This window comes from Muntiacus reevesi, chromosome 20, assembly GCF_963930625.1.
Source record: "Muntiacus reevesi chromosome 20, mMunRee1.1, whole genome shotgun sequence".
Lineage (NCBI taxonomy): Eukaryota > Metazoa > Chordata > Mammalia > Artiodactyla > Cervidae > Muntiacus > Muntiacus reevesi.
In genome coordinates this window covers 28,517,012-28,534,711 of record NC_089268.1, presented here as the reverse complement: position 1 = coordinate 28,534,711, position 17,700 = coordinate 28,517,012, and the positions used below count along the sequence as shown (strand labels likewise).

Sequence of the window (17,700 nt, the reverse complement as noted above, 5' to 3'; positions counted from 1 at the left end):
GCAGCCCCTCAGCACCCCCTCCCCAGCCCCACCACACACACAGCTGAGATATGGTTTTGTGGCAAAATATTTTATTGCTGCCATCCCCATGATGAACCACTGGGGGGTATGAGGGTTAGAGTTGGGTGTTTCACAGCATCTTCTGAAATAGGACGATGGCCTCATCAACCTTCCTGAGCTCTGCTTCTGTCTGCTGGAGCTGAGGACAGAAAAGGGGGTGGTGGGTGAGGAGGCCCAGGCCCAAGAGAGGAGAACCCCAAATGCCCACAAGAGCAGACACATTAGAGTTGGAAAGACGGATGAGGATCATGGGCAGGGAGTAGTTGGGGTACCCGTGTGTTTGACTGGCCTGTCTCCCCCTAATTCTCACCAACCTCCCACCAGCAGCCTCTTACTCTCCGACTAGCACCCTCATTCATTTCTACCAGCACCCCCTTCTCTTCCACCATCACTGGTCTCCTGGGTCCTGCCTTTTCCCAGAGTGTTCAGTTCCCAAGGACAAAGGGGCCCCAGAGCTCATATGCACCACCCAGTGGCCCAGCCCCAGGCCCTGACCCGGAGGTAGAGCACAGTGGTTAGGAATGCAGGTTCCGAGGCAGGCCCTTAGCCTTCCCTTGGAAAATGGTGACGGTAATACTGCCCTGCCATGAGAGGACTTCTGGGTAGACAGGAGTGAGAACCTGCTCAGCCATGCGGGTTCTTAGCCTCCACTCTTGTTCCTTTGTGCCCCTGGTTTACCCCATGGTTCCTCCCTGGAGGGTCCCTAGGTGATCTGCTGAGCTCCCTGACTACACTGGCTCCATCCTGAGCCCAGGTTCCGGCATGTGGACGCCATGTTCTGGGCACTGGGTGGTGCGTGAGGGGTCCGACTGGCTGGCTGGTCTGCTTCCATCTTCAAATTGCTGTGTGACCCAGGGCTGTGCCCCTGCCCCTCTGTCTTTCATGTGTAAAAGGAGGGGTTCCATGGTCCCACCTGCTCTCCTGCCTGGGCCGGGCCGAGCAGCTGCGGGAGGGGGTTTGATGGTGGAGGGAGCAAGAGGTGGGAAATGGGGAAGGAGCTGCCCCACACGCCACACACCTTGGTTTCATCTGCCTCCTGGACTTTGAGGGGCACCTTGACAGCATAGCCTGAGGCGGCGCGGCGCTCCCGCAGACGCTGGGCCTGCCGCTGAGCCTCGTCACGCTTGGCCTGCAGTTTGCCCAGCTCCCGGGCTGGGTCTACTAGCCCCTGCAGCTGCAGGTGGACGGAGCAGCGGTCAGAGGCCAGGGCCACAGCGCAGCCCTGGGGTGCAGAAGCCCCCAGCGCCAGGACAGCCACGATCCCCGCGCTGGCCAGTGTCTGCACGTAGCCCGACACCGCTGATGCCAGGGCACCTGTGGCCTCGTCAGCCACTTCCAGGAAACCTGCCGGGAGAAGGGAGAGAGGTGAGGAGACAGAGATGAGGCAGCCATGCTAGACACTGGTCCTGGGGTGGGAGGGGACAGGGGAACGTGGGCCCAAGGCTCACAGTCGGGCCGGATCCGGGTGAGGTTGTAGTCGGCACGCAGGGAGCGCACAGCTCGAGTGATGCTCAGGGCCAACTCGAAGGCAGCTTCTGCCTCAGGGTCCTTCCAGGAGCACTGAGGGGAGGAGAAGGGGGTGAGGAAGCTGGGGTGGCTCTGAGGAGCTCCCTGGAGTCCCCCATCCAGACTGTACCCCATACCTCCGAGGGCTCCGGGTAGGCGGTGACGCAGAGGCTAGGGGGAGCCTGTGGCGTCCGCCGGGGCAGCCGCTGGAACAGCTCCTCGGTCACGAAGGGCATGAAGGGTGAGAGCAGCCGCAGGCCCACATCCAGGCAGGTGTAGAGGGTCTGGCGGGCGCACTCAGCTGCCGCCTGGTCCACCCCATTCAGCACAGGCTTCAGGCACTCCTGGGGGCAGAGGGGCACAGGGTTCAGGGCTGGAGAAGGCCAAGGACCGGGAGGTGGGGCAGGCGGCTCCTGCTCACCAGGTAGACATCGCAGAGCTCGTAGAGCCAGAAGCTGTACTGGGCGGTGGTGACAGCCGGGAAGTCGTAGGCCTGGAAACCTTGGTTGCTGAGCCTCACAGCTTCGGTCAGCCGGCTGCGGATCCAGCGGTCCACCAGGCTCTCGCGGCCTCCGGGCTTGCGGGGGGAAGGAGCCTGTCAGCCAGGGGGCACCATGTGCCCAGGAGGAGGGGCCACAACCCCATGGGAACGGGAACCACGGGGAATCTGCATTCCAGGAGGAGATGGGTCCAAAGCAACCACCACGTGTCCAGGGTGGTGGCCCAGGCCAGAAAGGGCCGGCCCCGCCACTGTGCGGGAGGACCGCAGTGCCTGAGGCCTCCCCTGTGTCTTTCTGTCCCCCCAGTTACACGCAGGCTCCTTAGGGGCAGGGGCCAGGCTTGATGTTGGGATGGCAAGGGTGTGACCCGCGTGGGTGCTGCCCACCTCACCACCCACCAGGCCCTCACCTCAGACGTGGGTGAGGGCACGAAACCCTTCCCAAGGCCACGGAGGGCAAACTTGGTGGCGTTCCAGAGCTTGTTGCAGAAATGGCGGTACCCCAATATCCGGTTCACATCCAGGTTAATGTCACGGCCTAGGCAGAGGTGAAGCGTGAGTCTACACTGCTCTCCCTCCCGGCCCTAGGCCCTGGGCAGTGGAGAGCGGGGTGCCTCTGGGGAGGGAGAACGATGCAGCTGAGACTGCCATGGGGAGCCGTACCTTGGGACGTGTAGGCGCATAGTCCAAACCGGAGCGCATCAGTGCCACACTCGGGGATCCCCGTCGGGAAATCTGCCTTCTGTGGGGAAATGAGGAGGAGTCAAGGAGGGAAGTGTCCTAAGTCAGGCTCACCCGCCTTCTGCCCACATGCCAGCCAGCGGCCCACCCCTGTATCTGCCCCCTGTACCTGCCCCTCTTTCGCCTTCTCCACCTCGCTGGGATCCAGGTTGCTACTCAGTAGCTGGTCATGGAGGCCCTGGAGGTGAGGTGAGAGTAGTCAGGGGCCCATGGCAACCGCCCCACAGCCCTTCCCGGCCTGACCCAGCACCCAGCCCCACCTGCAGGGAGACCCCATGGATAACATCCAGGGGGTCAATGACGTTGCCTAGAGACTTGCTCATCTTCCGGCCGTGGGCGTCCCGCACAATGGCATGGAGGTAGACCTGCGAGGCCAGGGCAGGGAAGGCCTGTGAGGACGTCTCCCCGCCTAGACCCCAGTGCCTCTCCCCCTCACCCCCACATCTGGTCTGCTCCTCTCTGAACCTCGGGCCCCTCGGTGGCCCCGCCAGCCCCTTCTCGTGAATCAGAAGTGCTCCTTCTTCTAGCAAGCGGGGTACAGAATCACTTAACAGAGTGCAGGCTGGTTTTCAGCCCCACCAGCCCCCTTGGCCAGGCCCACCCACAGCTGTCCAGGTGAGGGAGGGGACTGTGGGGGTCTCGGCAGTCTCCACACCTCTTTGAAGGGCAGCTTGCCAGTGAGCTTGAGGCCGAGCATGACCATCCTGGCCACCCAGAAGAAGAGGATGTCATGGCCTGTCTCCAGCAGCGTCCCCGGGTAGAACACACTCAGATCTTCTGACTGGGGTCAGAGCAAGGTGTGAGTGATGGGGAGCCACGCATCCACACCCAAGATTCCCACCTGGCCCTGGGCTGGCACCAGGAATGTACCTGGTTGGGCCAGCCTAGGATGGAGAAGGGGAAGAGGCCAGAGGAGAACCAGGTGTCCAGTACATCTTCATCTGAGGGGGGCCAGAGATCAGAGGTCAGAAGGGTAGAGGTGAGGATCGGCCCCCACTGCCCCCCACCCCAAGGCCCTGCCTTGCCTTGCTGGAGACTGATCTTGTCGGGGGACACGCCGAACTCCTTGGCTGCCTTCTCCCGGGCCTCAGCCTCAGTGCGCCCGCTCACCCAGTACCGCCCATCAGGGTCCTGCCATGCCCAGGTGGAATGAGTATCCAAGGGGGCGCCTCTGCCTGTCCCCCCACCAATACCCAATGCACCGAAAGCCCTCCCCCACCCCAGATGTGCCAGTTTCCAGCCCTGGCCTGGTTCTCACCTCCCCTGGGGGCACGGCGGGGTCGTTGACAGTGATGAAGTAGGCTGGGATGCGATGGCCCCACCACAACTGCCGGGAGATACACCAGTCCCTGCAAGTGGCAGGGGGAGGAGAAGGCATCAAGGCAGGGTGGACAGGGCGCCAGGCTGTGCCCGGCTCGGCCCCTCACCCGGTCGCCCTCCCCACATCGAGGGGCCTGACGCACCGGATGTTGTCCATCCAGGCGTGCCACGTCCGCTGATGGGCCTCCGGCAGGATGCGGAGGTCGCCCCGTGTCACGGCAGCGCTGGCGGCCTGAGCCATCTCCCCACAGCGCACATACCACTGCGGCCGCAGCAGAGGCTCCACCACGTCCTTGGAGCGGCTGCAGGTACACGTGGGTGAGGAGGCTGAGTGGTGAGCACCCCGAGGCGCCCACCCCCTTCCCTGGCCTCCGCCCTCACTTGCAAAGTGGCACCACCATGGGGTTGTCCTCAATGCCGCGGAACAGTCCCTGCTCTTTGAGCGCTGCCAGCACTGCCTTTCTGGCCTCAAACCTGGGCAGGCCCTGAGGGGGAAACAGGCTCCGTCATGGCTGTGCCAGGAGCCCCGCTGACTCCTGACAGGGCCACCTCGCCCAGGCTGTCTCACCAGGAAAGGTGGGGGCACGTTGACGAGGGCCCCGCGGGCATCCATGATGCTGACGGCCTCCAGCCCGTGCCGCTGCCCAACCTCATAGTCATTCTGGTCGTGGGCGGGGGTGATCTTCACCGCGCCTGGGGCGTACGTGGGGGTGCGGGGTCACGTAGGACTCTGCGGTCTCTGCTCACACGCACCCCACCTTTTGCCAATGGATGTGCTCTCAGACTGCCCCATCCCCCTGACACAGTCCCCTGAGAACCGGCCCAAGTCCTGCAAGTTCAGGTGTGCCTCATGGCTCCTTCCTCTCCCCACAGGACAGCCCGGTGCTTACCTGTGCCGAACTCCATGTCCACAAAGTCATCAAAGACGATAGGGAGGCTCCGAGACACAAATGGGTGGATCACGCTCTTCCCCTTCAGGTGCTGGGGACAGAGGGAGACGCCAGAAACACACAATGGACTGGGCTCGATTCCCTCCTACGCAGGGTCCTTATTTCTTGACACCCAAACTCCATCCACAGGGCCAGAAAGCAGCCAAAGCCATGCGTTTCTAATCCAGTTTTCTCAGTGCCCATCCCATCCCTACACATAGTGTGGAAGCCCTCTTCAGCCAGCATTCTTCCCCCAACTGCGGGCCGCACCCCCACCACACCTGGTATCTGGGATCTTTGGGGTGCACGGCTACAGCCACATCTCCCAGCATCGTCTCGATCCGAGTTGTTGCCACTACCACCTCCTCGTCGCTGTCTGGGGTGACAGGAGGCCTTGTGGTCTCAGCAGTGAGCACTTCCCGCCCCTCCCCCAACCCAGCCCAGGATCCTGGTGCCCCTGGCTCCTACCTGAGCCTTGGACCTTGTAAGCAAAGGAGACGAGGACCCCAAACTCCACCTTCTCTTTGTAGCCAGGCACAGAGAGCAGGGTACGACCTGTCAGCTCCTTCTTATCCACCTATGAGACGGAGCTTAAGAAAAGAGGCCCAGGGGCTGGGGCTGGGGGCGTGTGGTGGAGGTGTGGAGAGCTGGAGGGAGGGAAGGGGCACACCTCGATGTCAGAGATGGCAGAGTTGAGGGTGCAGGACCAGTTGACAAGGCGGGTGCTGCGATAAATGACTCCCTCCTCGTGGAGCTGTACAAAGGCCTCCGTCACGGCTGCTGACAGTTTCTAGTGGGAAGAGGGGAAGCCAGAGATGGGCCTGGGTGCTGAGACAGGCGAGGCCAGTGGGACCCGGCCAGGCCAGAGCCCACTGCCAGCACATAGGCCCCCTTTAAGGGCTGAAGGGGAGAAGTGCTTTTCTTGAGCAGGGAGAGGGGACTATGGGAACACACAGATAGGAAACAGCGTGGTGACGCTGATATGGCAGGGAAGTCACTCAGCTAGGAACAGGGGCTAGTGCAGAGTCTTAGGAGTGCAAGCTCAGGGGAGGGTGAGGCCCCTCAGGTGCCACCTGAAGGAATTTGAGCTCCTATAGGGAACGACAGGGCACACAAAGGGCTGTGACATGGGGTAGAAAGCATTTGCAGCTGAGCCCTAGTGGTTTCCTATGAGTGGACCACTTCCTGGTGTCCCCAGGAGGGGACCCACTCTCCCTACAAGTGGGCCCCCAGAGTGTGCTCTCCTCTGTGGGGAGCTTCCCCCTCCCACCCCAGCCCCAAGACCCCTCCTACTCCTACTCACAGGATCCATGGTGAAACAGGCTCGATTCCAGTCCAAGGAGCTGCCAAGCTTCTTCAGCTGGTGGTAAATCCGGTCACCTTTCCTGGAAGTGGACAGACAGACTGGGATCAGCAATGGGGTCTAGGCTGGAGGATGACATCAGGTAGCAAAGGGGGCAGAAGGTGGGGATCACTCATCACTCTGAGATGAACCTGGGCCCTGGGCCCACATGACCCTCAGCCTCTGTGAGCGGGTCTGACCCTGCAGCCAGGGTCACGGGGCTGTGATGCCAGCAGGGACTTGGCACTCACTCCTCCTTCCACTTCCAGACCTCCTGCAGGAAAGCCTCTCGCCCCAGCTGGTGCCGACTTAGCCCCTGCTCGCGCCAGAGTTTCTTCTCCACCACCACCTGGGTGGCAATGCCTGCGTGGTCACAGCCAGGATTCCACAGGGTGGTCTCTCCACGCATACGGTGCCTGCAGGGAGCATGGAGAAGCAGGGGTGAGTGGGTGGTGGAGCTGTCCCGAGGGAAGCAGGGACTCTAGACAGGTGGTTGATGGACTCAGGAAAGGAAGGGGCGGTGGATCAGAACTCTCCCCATGCTAAAATCGTCAGGGAGAGATGTGTGAGGACAGCCCAGGCAATTTGGCAAAAACAACTAAGAGGAGGCTCCTGCCCAACTAGATAGCAAAACATATCAGAGAACTATGATTATTAAAACAAGTTTTCACAGGAACCAGGAACAAAGTTACCGATTAAGGAAACAAAACAGTGACTGGAAACAGATGTAAGCATAGTTAGTATTTGTTAAGGGTGGCATTTCAAATGTCAGTGGAGAAAGGGCAAACTTCAATAAATTTGTTTGGGACTGTAGCTAATTTGATTGGAAAATTGCCCTACTTCCCCATAGTCACAAAAATAATTTTATTTTAATGTTTAAATTTAATTTTAATTCAGTTTTTAAAAAAACCTTTCAACTTAAGAAAACAAAACTATGAGAAAAAGCATTAGAAAATAGTATCATTTCCAAAAATAAAAAAAGAAGAAAATAATAGGTGATCATGTTTATAACTTTGAGGTAGGGGAGGCTTTCTTTAACAAGATAGTGAAGATTAAATAAAAAAACATTGGTAAGCTTAATTAGGTTCACTGTATTTGTACATTATTTTCAATGACTCACCAAACTACATTATATTCACTACTGTATTGATCTGTTTACCCCCACTAGGTTTAGAGTTCCTTGGGGACAGGACTATAGCAACTTCTTTCTCATACAGACCACAGGTATTTCTTATATGCTGCAATGGATATGGACACTTTCTGACATTTTCAAGATATTGTTTAGTTGCTAAGTCATGTCTAATTCTTTTTTTTTTTTTTTCATGTCTAATTCTTTGTGAGCCCATGGACTATAGCCCACCAGGCTCCTCTGTCCATGGGATTTCCCAGGCAAAAATATTGGAGAGCTTTGCCATTTCCTTCTCCGGGGATCTTCCTGACCCAGGGATCGAACCTGTGTCTCTTGCATTGCCAGGTGGATTCGTTATCACTGAGCTACCTGGGAATTCCATGGGTATAGGAATATGTAAGTAAATAGGAAAGGTCTTGAAAGACACACATCAAAATGATAATAGTGTCTAATTCTTAGGAGGGAGTGAATCTGGAGGAAGGTGGTCAAGGAAACTTGAAGCTGTAAATTTCTTACAAGAAACTATTCATGTTATTTCTTTCTAAATTCAAAATAATGTTATTTTTAGTGGCATGAGAAGAGAGTTTGCAAGCTGGGAGTGTTGGTTACTTGACCAGAAGAGGATGCTAAGTCATCAGATGGGAATGATCTAGAGGCAAGTGTAGCACCACCAGGGGGCAGAGGTGAGAGCCCCAGTCAGCAAAGAGAAAAGAGCCAAGGAGCAGGAGCCAGAAGGCAGAGGGAAGCCTGGAGGAGAGGACAGGAGCTCACCAGCGGGTCAGGGAGTCCTGGATGGCGTTGGTGAGCGCATGGCCCAGGTGCAGGGAGCCTGTCACGTTGGGGGGTGGGATGCACATCATGAAGATGCCCCGGGGGTTTGGTGCTGACACGCTGGAACGCTGACGGGGAGGAAGATGGGTGCTTGCTAAGGCCTCATGTCACCTCTTCCACGGCCTGGCCCCTTCCTGGACCATGGATCCTGAACCCTGTCCCTCCCCATCCCCATCCCCTCCAGGCCTGGGCGGCAGTGTCCACTCACCCCATACTCAGGCCTGAAGAAGCCCTGCTGCTCCCACCAAGGGTACCAGGCAGCCTCCACGTACTGAGGGCTGTAGGAGTCAGGCATGGTGCCACTGACATCTGAGGGAGAAGGGCAGGGTCAGAGCCGAGGCTGGGAGCAGCTGGGAGAAGGACGAGGGGCCAGCAGAGAAGGACATGGGCCTCACTAGGCAAAGTAGAGGGAGCAAGGACAGAAGAAACAGGATACAAAGAAAAGAGAAAAGGAGGGTGGGGTGAAGAGTGAGGGTCTCTCTTCGCCCTCCTTTCTTTTAGTACCTTTCTTTTCCCCAGGTGGGGTCGGGAGATCGTAGGTAATGACCCCAGGATCCCGTTTCTCCCGCTTCTCTGGTTTTGGTTTCTTCTGCTTGGGAGGAAAAGGATATAGGCCTAGATACCAGTCACTCACCATGGCACCAACCCTCCATCCTGCTCCACCCTCAGCCTCTCACCTCCCCAGGGGGTGGCTGCTGCTGTTGGACCTTCTGCTTCTGCTGGAATTTCTCTAGTTTCTCTCGTTTCTTTGCCTCTTTCTTGAGTTGAGCAGCTGTCTTTGGGGGTGCAGGGACATCAGAGCCTGGAAAGAGGCACAGAAATGCAGACGTGTTGCTGCAGGCCTGTGAAGAGTGCTGTTCACAGGGCTACCATGTCTCAGATGGCCTATTTAGGTCCCCAAAGGCTCCCCCATGTTGACCTCCCATGTACCATCCCCCAGCTCCTGTCCCATTGATTCTGCTATTCCTAAGAGAGAAAAGAAAATGAGCCTATGAAAGGGCCCAGAGGAACCCCCTCCCCACCCACTCTCCATCCTTCCTCACCTGGCTGTTGGGAGAGAGACCTGGCCCCTGAATACAGAACCACCTCTCCCAGTACGGCCCGGAATTCTGGCTGCTGAACACATGTGATAAACCAGCGAGTCACATTACCCCAGATCCGGCGGGCAGAGGGGTCCAGGACCTGGGGTGGGGGAAAGAAATGAATTATCCTTAGTCACCCTGTAGTGAGGTCCAAGGGAACCTGTCTTCATTCTTCCCCAGGTCCCAGTGACTCACATAACGGAAAGGCAGCAGCAAGGCTGTGACAGCTGCCAGGTCAGCCAGAGTCGGGGCCTCCCCGGCCAGGTAGGTATGCAATCGAAGCCATTCTTCCAAGGGGCTCAGGGCTCTACCCAGGGCTGCCAGTGCAGCCTAGTGGGAAGACGAAAGGGTATGAGATAACGCTTGGCCCACCACAGTCCCCACCCCCATGCAATCCATTTGGGCCTCCTTCCATTCCCACAGATTACCAGTTTCCTCTTCATTGAAATGATCATAATAAAAATTCTTCCCACTCATTCAATAAATGCCTGCTGAAAACTTTTTTGGGGGGCTGGGTCACAGGGCATGTGGGATTCCTTGACCAGGGATCCAACCATGCCCCCTGCAGGGGAAGCACAGAGTGTATGAATCACTGGACTTGCAGGGAAGTCCCCTACCGAACACTTATTATATGTCAGCTGCAATATACTAAGCACAGGAGGCTAAAGATTACATGAGGCAACACGGTAATTGCTTCAACAAATACGTATTAAGTACCTCCTGCATGCCAGGTACTTATCTAATGAACAAGGAGGCAGTTTGAACAGATGGAGTCCATGACCTGTTGGAGCTTACATTCTAGTAGCGAGGGGCAGCAATAAATGTGCAAGTATATAATGCATTACCCCCTATTGTTCTCCTTAAAAGCCCTGAAGAAAAATAAATGAGGCCGAGGGGGAGAGAGAATCCCAGAGGGGGAGCCCTCTATATCAATAGGGCAGTCAGGATATGAGGGGGTAAGTCAGGATCTATGTCATATATTCATTTCATTCATTCATTTGTTTGAAAACTGTAAGTATCTGCCATACGCTCAATACTCTGCAAGGAGGTGGTGTTATTGGCCTGTAAGGCACAGCTCCATTCAGGAAGAATTTACATTTATAATCTGGTGTGATTATCTCTCCTTCCCCCTGCTTTCCTTCTTCATTTCTTTTCTCCTTTGTCTTCTTCCAGCAACTGTCTTCTCTGACTGCCTCTCCTCACCTCTTCTTCACCCAGTCTTTTCCTACAATTCATAGTAACCTCTAACTAACCTCCTCGGTTTCAGATTCACCAAACTCAGAGACTTTTAAAGCACCTGGCACTAGATTATGTGCTCTGCACACATCTTTTAACCTTCTCAACATGTTCTCAATTTTCATTTTTATAGACATAAGAAGACCAAGGCTCAGAGAGTTTAACCTGCCCAAAGCTACCAAACCAAGTGGCAATCCGGGATATGATCAGTCTTTTTCAACGTCTGATACGCTATCTTCCTGACTCACCATCCATTCCGACTTTTGCTTTCTTCTTCTAAATTTCCCCCTCCCCACTTCACGCTTCTTCTCACCTGGGGGTCTTGGGCCGAGCTTCGGAGTCCCAAGGCCGGCAGCGTAGCCCCACAGGCAGCTGGTATTAGCTCGGTGTCTGCGTAACTGACCCACTGTTGGACCAGGACGGCTGCCCGACTACCCCCGGGACCCCCCAGGCCTGCTGGCCACAGCAGCTGGGACACAGCCGTGGCTCCCCACACCCAGAGCCCACCGGGACCCTGTTCCAGGGCTGGCAGACGGGGTGGAGGAAAAGGAGTCCGGCTGGCGGGGGGCGGCTGGAGACAGATGCGGGGGTGGGCTCCTCCCCATCCCGGACCCTCCCCAGCTTCCCCGTAGCGAGCAGCTATGAGGGCTCGGAGGCTGGGGAAGGCATCGGGGTGAGGAGAGACGTACAGAATGGACATGGTTACGCGGGAGGTCCGAACGCGGTGGAAAAACCCTAAGGAGAAAGAGAGACAGGGTAAGACCGAGGCATCTAGGACTAAGTATGACTGGGCCTCAAGACCCGAGGACCCAGCTCTCGGGGTGGCAGTGACAGTGGGGAACTAACTTCCCGTGACCGCGGGCCCTCGGGGAGTGTGGGAAGCTCGTAGGAGTCCCTTGGCGGCCGTGGGACGCGGGTTCGGGCTGCATGTACGTACTGGAGGGAGGTGGTCACACTGAGCCGGGCATCCACCTCATAGCCGGGCGCCGGCCGAAGCTGGACTGGCCTGGCGGCTGCGGCCGAGGAATCCGGCGGGCAGGGACGGCGGGCGGTTCTCTGGGCGACCCTAGCTCCCTGAGACAGCCGCCCGGGCCGTCGGCGCCCACGTGTCCCCCCCCTTTGTGACTGAGAGCGCTTCCGGGCCCGCGGGTCCTGGCGCGGGCGACCGTGCCCCGCCTGCGTGTGCAGGCGCAGTCCTGCTGGACGCTGGCCTGGGGGTAGTCACGCCGCCCGCTGCAGATCGCGCTCCTGAGGAATGGCGCGGGGCGTGGGCACGGGGGTGGCGGGGGGAGGACGCCCCCGGGAACCGCGACCCGGTCAGGCGCCGCCGCGGACACCCCGCGCGGGTCCTCGGCCGGGAGGGAGGGCGGTGCCGAGCGGGCAGCCGGGGAAGCGACTGGGAGAGCGCTGCCCGCTGCGGACGGCGCCCGAGTCTGGGGTCCGTTCGACCAAAGGCCCCGGCGTGCAGGTTCCCCGCCTCCTAACCTCCCGGGGCCTCATTTCCTCCTCTGTGGGAAGAGGGAGTCACGCTGGAGGGCCTATAAGGTCCGTTCATGCTGAGAATTCTTTATCTGTAGCGGGAACTCTATTTGCTAACTGCGTGTGTTCAATGCCAGCAACTCTCCACAGCAAAAATTGTACCTTGTTTGTATTTATCTACAATAGATAGCGGGGAAAACTGTACTGATTTGGGAGGTTGAGGAAAAAAATCCAGCAGCATCAAACGCACTTTTGGTGTCTCATTAACTTTCATATTAATAGAAGGACAGCAAGCACTGTAGGTACAGTATAAGGCTATGTTGGGTAGGCGAATGTTCAGAAAACGGCATAGTCCAGTTGGGGTAATGATATGGTTTGTACCAGGAGAGTAGTAGCGGATAATGCTGGGTAACAGGGATAACAGGGCTTGGACGAATTCAGCACGCCTCTCCCACCCTCTCCAGCCCCCTTCCCAAAGCACACACAGAACCAGAACTCGAATTTGCTTCATAAATTTTATTCCCGATGCGGGATAGATTCCTTCCCTCCCCACAATAAATCACGTGCTACCCTGGAGAGCTCTGAGAGATTCTCCCACCACCTCCAGGGAAGAAGTGAAAAAGGCAGGTGCTGGAGACAGGGAAGGCTTCTCAGTTCCTCAGCCTACTCAACAGAGGACAGCCACTCCCCATTATTAGCCCTCTCATCCACATTCCTTAAAAAAAAAAAAAAAAAAAAAGCTTTTGCTATCAAAAAACCACCACCACCTCAAGAAGTATGGGAGGGAGGCCTCCGGGGCTGGGACATGATGTTAAGGGTCACCAATGGAAGGAGGGGAAGGTAGGAGGAACTATCACTGCTTCTGCTGCAGGGCCTCCTTCCTTGCTGCATCTTGTAGCAACTGTGTGTCGACTTCATCTGCTGGCAACTGCACATAGCGAACCACTGAGCCCCGGATGAAGCAGTTCTTCACTGATAACTAGACAAAGATAGGCAAATGTGAAAACACCCTTAAAAAATGCCCTCCATCCACCCAGGGACCTCCTGGTTTCTTTGAGAGGTGTTCCTCTTCTCTACTATCCACAACTCACCATGTGAGGGTATTTCTCAGGGTCTGTGACACTGATGTCAGTTAGTTTGATGTTGAGATACTAAGAAAAGATGAACACCATCATTAAAACTAGAGACAAGATGAAAGTACCCAGCTCTCAAGCTCTCCCGTTTCCTTCCCCAAGACCCCATTCAGGGCCCTTATTATAATCTCACCTGATCCACAGAATGGAGAGTTCCACAGATGCTGTTATGGGCAGAGAGAGGGTAAAACCAAGTTAATTTATACCAAAGTCAACACAGAGGTGACTTCAGAGCAGGGTATAAGAACATGGATGGGGGAAGTAAAGGACTTGAAGAAACCAGAAAAGGTACAAACAGAAAGGGGCATGACTAAGCTCTGGAGTAGGAAAGAAAGTGCTTCCAGAGCAGTGTGTTATTTTAGACCTCACATCTCTTCTCCCTAAACCAACTTACTCTTGTAGCTGCCATCAGACAACTGTTATGTGCCAGACCTGTATTCTCCACAGTATTTGTAATCTTTACAGCCATTTCATTGGGTAGCTATTATGAAACATCCAGGGGCCCAGAAACATTTTGTAACTTGGCCAAGTTTAGAACAAGGACTTTGATCCAGGCCTGTCTGACCCAAATTATCAGTTCTTTTCAAATACTACTGCTTTGGAACCAGAGCCCCATATGTAATGTATATAAATTAACAAACTATCAGTGTTCTTGATGATGTAGGCACAAGAGATGTCCTCTCCCTCAATCCATGAGCCCCCTGCAATATTAAAGAGGAATGCTATCTAAATACCAGTGCTTCAAGCCAGACTCTCTCCCAATCCTTTAATTTCTGCCAATGGTTTCAACACTGTCTCACAACCTCAAACCCTGTAAATCGAGGACCCTTCATGTCCTACAAATCCCCATTGTTTGCTGATGTCTAACATTTCTGCAATTTCTATAATTCTGACAAACCAAGGTCTAATGACTTTACAGCTCAATCCAGGCTAGCCTCCAGCCTGGCTGCCCTCATCCTAACCCTCCTGCATGTCACCACCAGATTCTAAGTTCCTTAGAACCTGTTTCTCAAACACTAATGTGCACTCAAAGATTCCAAGAATCTATGACAAAAGAGGAAACATAAGCTAGTGTAAAAAAAAAAAAAAGCTAGTGTAGTATGTGTATAGTGTGGTAAAGGTTGTCAATAGTTTTCTTTGTAAGAATAACTGCTCTTTAATTGACCTTTTTTATATTAAAAAATTGTTAATAAATAGCAGTTTTTAAAATATCCTTATCTTGCCAAAATTCAAGTTGTCCGTTCTCTGTTGGGTCATAATTTTTGTAAAATTCTAAGTAATTTGAAATCCAGTGTCAGACCAACTGCCTCAGTGGTGATTTCACCATATTCCTGGATGCTTAAAAAAAAAAACAAAAAAAAACCCCTTGGTGCCCTATCACCTACTGCAGCTGTGAAATAACTTTCAGGAATTGCATAAAGTGGTAACTTTTCTTCAGTCCCTTTAGAATGAGATACTTGGCACAAAAGTGGTCTGACACCCAGCATGAGAGAAAGAACACTTCTCCCAACCCAATGGATTACGTTTGAATCTTTAAGTCCTTGCTTTAAGGTCTGGGGCTATAACAACAGTTATTCTTGCCATTTGGAAAACCCAGGAAAAAAAAAAGAGGAAAATAAAAAACAAGTCATCTTACAGAAGTGATGAAAGTAGTTGTGGTTTCCACACTTGTCTCTCTATATGGACCCAATTTATATGCCATCAATATCACATGCATTGCGGGTACCATAGATCAGAAATCTCTGACCTAAAAGGCAAATAAATCCCTTGCTTCACCATTCTGCCATGTCAATGTTTCCCCCACTAAGAAATTATCTCACATAGAAATGTAGAAGGAACTGCTGGGGAGACAATACACTGATTCAAACTTTCTAAAGGATAGTCAGGTAGTATGTTTTGATATTTAAAATGTACATTTCATTCAAAGGATTTTTTACTTCTTCTAATGAAATGAGATGTATACAAAGATTTACGCTTGAGGATGTTCAGGGCAAAATCACTTGTAAAAACAAAGAACTGGGAACAGCCTAAGTGTCCAGCAAAGCAAGGTTTTGCTTAAATCAGTTCTAGCCAGCTTAGAAAAATGCCATTCAGACATTAACAACATTAAACATCAACTTTATTGACATGGAAAATACCCACAACATACTGTTAAGTGAAAAGCAAGTTTCACAACTGCATAGAGACTATACCCTGTTTTTAATTTAAAAAGGGGTTAAGTGAAAGTTGCTCAGTCATGTCTGACTCTTTGCGACCCCATGGACATAAAATTCGTGGAATTCTCCAGGCCAGAATACCGGAGTGGGTAGCCTTTCCCTTCTCCAGGGTATCTTCCCAACCCAGGGATCAAACCCAGGTTTCCTGCATTGCAGGTGGATTCTTTACCAGCTGAGCCACAAGGGAAGCCCAAGAATACTGGAGTGGGTAGCCTGTCCCTTCTCCAGTGGATCTTCCTGACCCAGGAATTGAACCAGGGTCTCCTGCATTCCAGAGAAGCCCATTAGAAAGGTATTACAGGTGTGTGCGCAGATAATGGAATTTAAGTTCTGGTTTTGTCTTTTACTAGTTGTGTAGACCTAACCAAGTCTCTTAATCTATCCAACCTTCAGTTTCCTCATGTGTAAAACAGCAACAATAGTGTATGTCATGTAGAGATGTTCTGAAAATAAAATGAGTTAAACAATTTATTCAGGCCTGTGTTAGACATTAGGTACACAGTGGTAAGCTTAAACATGGTCTTGGCCCTGTAGGAAAGATGGTTCCTAAACAGTTACATTTCTATGAAATCATAATTTGAGAAGCACCCTGTAGCAAGGAAAAAGACTTTGTAACAGAATAGTGTACTTGGCTAGAACCAGGCAAGTCCAGGGATATGCGTTTAATCCAAGTCCTGAGAGATGATTAGAAGCTAATGATACAAGGGGACAGGGGATGTAAAAGCTGTACAGACAGGAGGAGCTGCACCAGTCTCCTGTGTATCTTTTATATTTTCTTCAACAAAAGGGAGATTATGCCACATATACAGTACTGCAATAGCTTTTCCTATTGGTATCTCATTTCTATGTGACAGCTATATTATATGGAAATACCACAATCGAACCCATTCCCTATTTATGGCTATTCCCCCCCCCCCAACTTGTTACTATTACACACACGCAAATCTACCATCTTTCTACATACATTGTTACTTGTGGAACTGATACTTCGAAGTTGGGTCTGCCCTGTTTTCTCTCTGGTACTTACTACTTACAGATTTCTTTATATTGTTTTCCAATACATGATACAACTCCCCAGCTAATCTGTAAGTTTAAGACACAAGTCATTTCTTCCTTTTGTAACTCTCCCACTTTGCCTAGTGCTCAAATACTCCTCAAATTAAACAGGTTCCAGGGCGCTCAGCACATCCACCCCCTACAAACTTGTGGGAACAAGTACCTACCTCAGGTCATTCTTGAGTTCCACGACCACATCCTTGCCGACAAGGGACTTGAAAAAGGAATAGAAGAGCTATTGGGCGAGAGGGGGAAAACCATCATATGGGAAGGGACAAAGTAAAGAGGTGTGAACCCTTTCCAGTATTACCAAACACTAGTATTGGGATCCCGCCACATCTCTGGCAGTTCTCTAAACTTCACAGGAAGGAATACTTCACAGGAATACACAAGAAGGAATACTCGAATGAACAGTTGAAGCCCTGACGATGATGCATACTACGAGCCCCTGACATAAAGCCCTAGAATCATCTGCCCTGCACACCTCGGGTCTGCCTCAATGGACTATCGCTCCTGGAGTCCTGCCCACGCCTCCTAGATAATTGTATTAAGTATTCCACCGGCCCCTTCTCGGAGCCTGGTCTCCGTCAAGGAAATGCTCCTTGAGGTCTACTGTCCCTGCTGACTCTCTCATAGGGGGTAAAAAATTCCATTTGCTTCCAAGTCTCTTCTCAAAGAACTTGAGGTGAGGAACCAATAATGGAGGGAAAATCTAGGGCCCAACGCCAGCCCAGAGGAACAAAGCCTCCAAAGGGACGCCCACCCCGCCCCCAACCGTCCCAACCGCCCGCGCTCCCCGAGGGCGCCCCCTTGTGACGTCACGTTACCTACCATGGTGCTTGCGCCGCCGGCTCTCTGCCGGACCGGGAAGGCGCGGGCCGGGTGCCGTGGGCCGGAGGCCTGGCGGGAATTGGAACGCGAGCCCGCGCGTGGGGCGGGATGGGGTCGCGCAGGCGCAGCGGGGAGGCGCAGCGGAGAGCTCCGAGTGATGGAGGAAAGCAAGCAGCTGGATCACAGCTCAAGGGGAGCCGGCCCGGTAAAACTGAGGAGAAAGCCAAAGCCGGGAGAGGGGCGGGGCTTCCCGCCTTCCGACTTCCTCCCGGAGGGGCGAGCTCCCACCGCGCAGGCGCGGGTCCCAACT

At 53.8% G+C, this 17,700-nt stretch overlaps 2 protein-coding genes across 4 annotated transcripts; both read right to left on the bottom strand.

Annotated features, from left to right (window-relative positions):
• Window positions 1-62: 62 nt before the first annotated feature.
• On the bottom strand, window positions 63-11,807 carry VARS1 (valyl-tRNA synthetase 1). Of its 3 annotated transcripts, none has more exons than XM_065913396.1 (30): window positions 11,613-11,807; window positions 10,989-11,410; window positions 9,635-9,769; window positions 9,401-9,539; window positions 9,035-9,159; window positions 8,862-8,949; window positions 8,566-8,666; window positions 8,298-8,425; window positions 6,649-6,813; window positions 6,359-6,440; window positions 5,726-5,845; window positions 5,524-5,632; window positions 5,337-5,431; window positions 5,017-5,107; window positions 4,695-4,819; window positions 4,508-4,611; window positions 4,270-4,428; window positions 4,065-4,155; window positions 3,832-3,937; window positions 3,677-3,747; window positions 3,462-3,587; window positions 3,067-3,171; window positions 2,916-2,984; window positions 2,729-2,807; window positions 2,476-2,603; window positions 1,988-2,143; window positions 1,704-1,910; window positions 1,509-1,620; window positions 1,079-1,404; window positions 63-199 (listed from the first exon to the last, which is right to left on the bottom strand). In XM_065913396.1, exons 2-30 carry the CDS (start codon window positions 11,373-11,375, stop codon window positions 131-133), a joined length of 3,798 nt encoding a protein of 1,265 aa, XP_065769468.1. In that variant the 5' UTR covers window positions 11,376-11,410; window positions 11,613-11,807; the 3' UTR covers window positions 63-130. The 3 variants fall into 3 exon arrangements, with proteins under 3 accessions (XP_065769468.1, XP_065769470.1, XP_065769471.1); XM_065913398.1 differs by having other exon boundaries at window positions 8,862-8,946; XM_065913399.1 differs by lacking the exons at window positions 9,401-9,539; window positions 9,635-9,769; window positions 10,989-11,410; window positions 11,613-11,807 and adding an exon at window positions 9,288-9,319.
• Window positions 11,808-12,575: 768 nt separating this feature from the next.
• LSM2 (LSM2 homolog, U6 small nuclear RNA and mRNA degradation associated) lies at window positions 12,576-17,609 on the bottom strand. Its single transcript, XM_065913402.1, has 5 exons — window positions 17,391-17,609; window positions 16,727-16,794; window positions 13,421-13,451; window positions 13,246-13,305; window positions 12,576-13,133 (listed from the first exon to the last, which is right to left on the bottom strand). The coding sequence occupies exons 1-5, from the start codon at window positions 17,391-17,393 to the stop codon at window positions 13,008-13,010; spliced, it is 288 nt and encodes a 95-aa protein (XP_065769474.1). The 5' UTR covers window positions 17,394-17,609; the 3' UTR covers window positions 12,576-13,007.
• Window positions 17,610-17,700: the final 91 nt, after the last annotated feature.

What these genes read in the sequence shown, in the direction of transcription:
- VARS1 (XM_065913396.1), bottom strand. Translation starts at nt 11,375, where the DNA reads ATGTCCATTCTGTACGTCTCTCCTCACCCCGATGCCTTCCCCAGCCTC. An exon ending in TTACAAGGTCCAAGGCTCAG is followed by an intron (nt 5,432 to 5,523) that starts GTAGGAGCCAGG and finishes CTGTCACCCCAG; the next exon opens with ACAGCGACGAGGAGGTGGTA. An exon ending in GCCTGGATGGACAACATCCG is followed by an intron (nt 4,156 to 4,269) that starts GTGCGTCAGGCC and finishes TGCCACTTGCAG; the next exon opens with GGACTGGTGTATCTCCCGGC.
- LSM2 (XM_065913402.1), bottom strand. An exon ending in GAACTCAAGAATGACCTGAG is followed by an intron (nt 13,452 to 16,726) that starts GTAGGTACTTGT and finishes TGCCCATAACAG; the next exon opens with CATCTGTGGAACTCTCCATT. An exon ending in CTCTCCATTCTGTGGATCAG is followed by an intron (nt 13,306 to 13,420) that starts GTGAGATTATAA and finishes ATCTTTTCTTAG; the next exon opens with TATCTCAACATCAAACTAAC.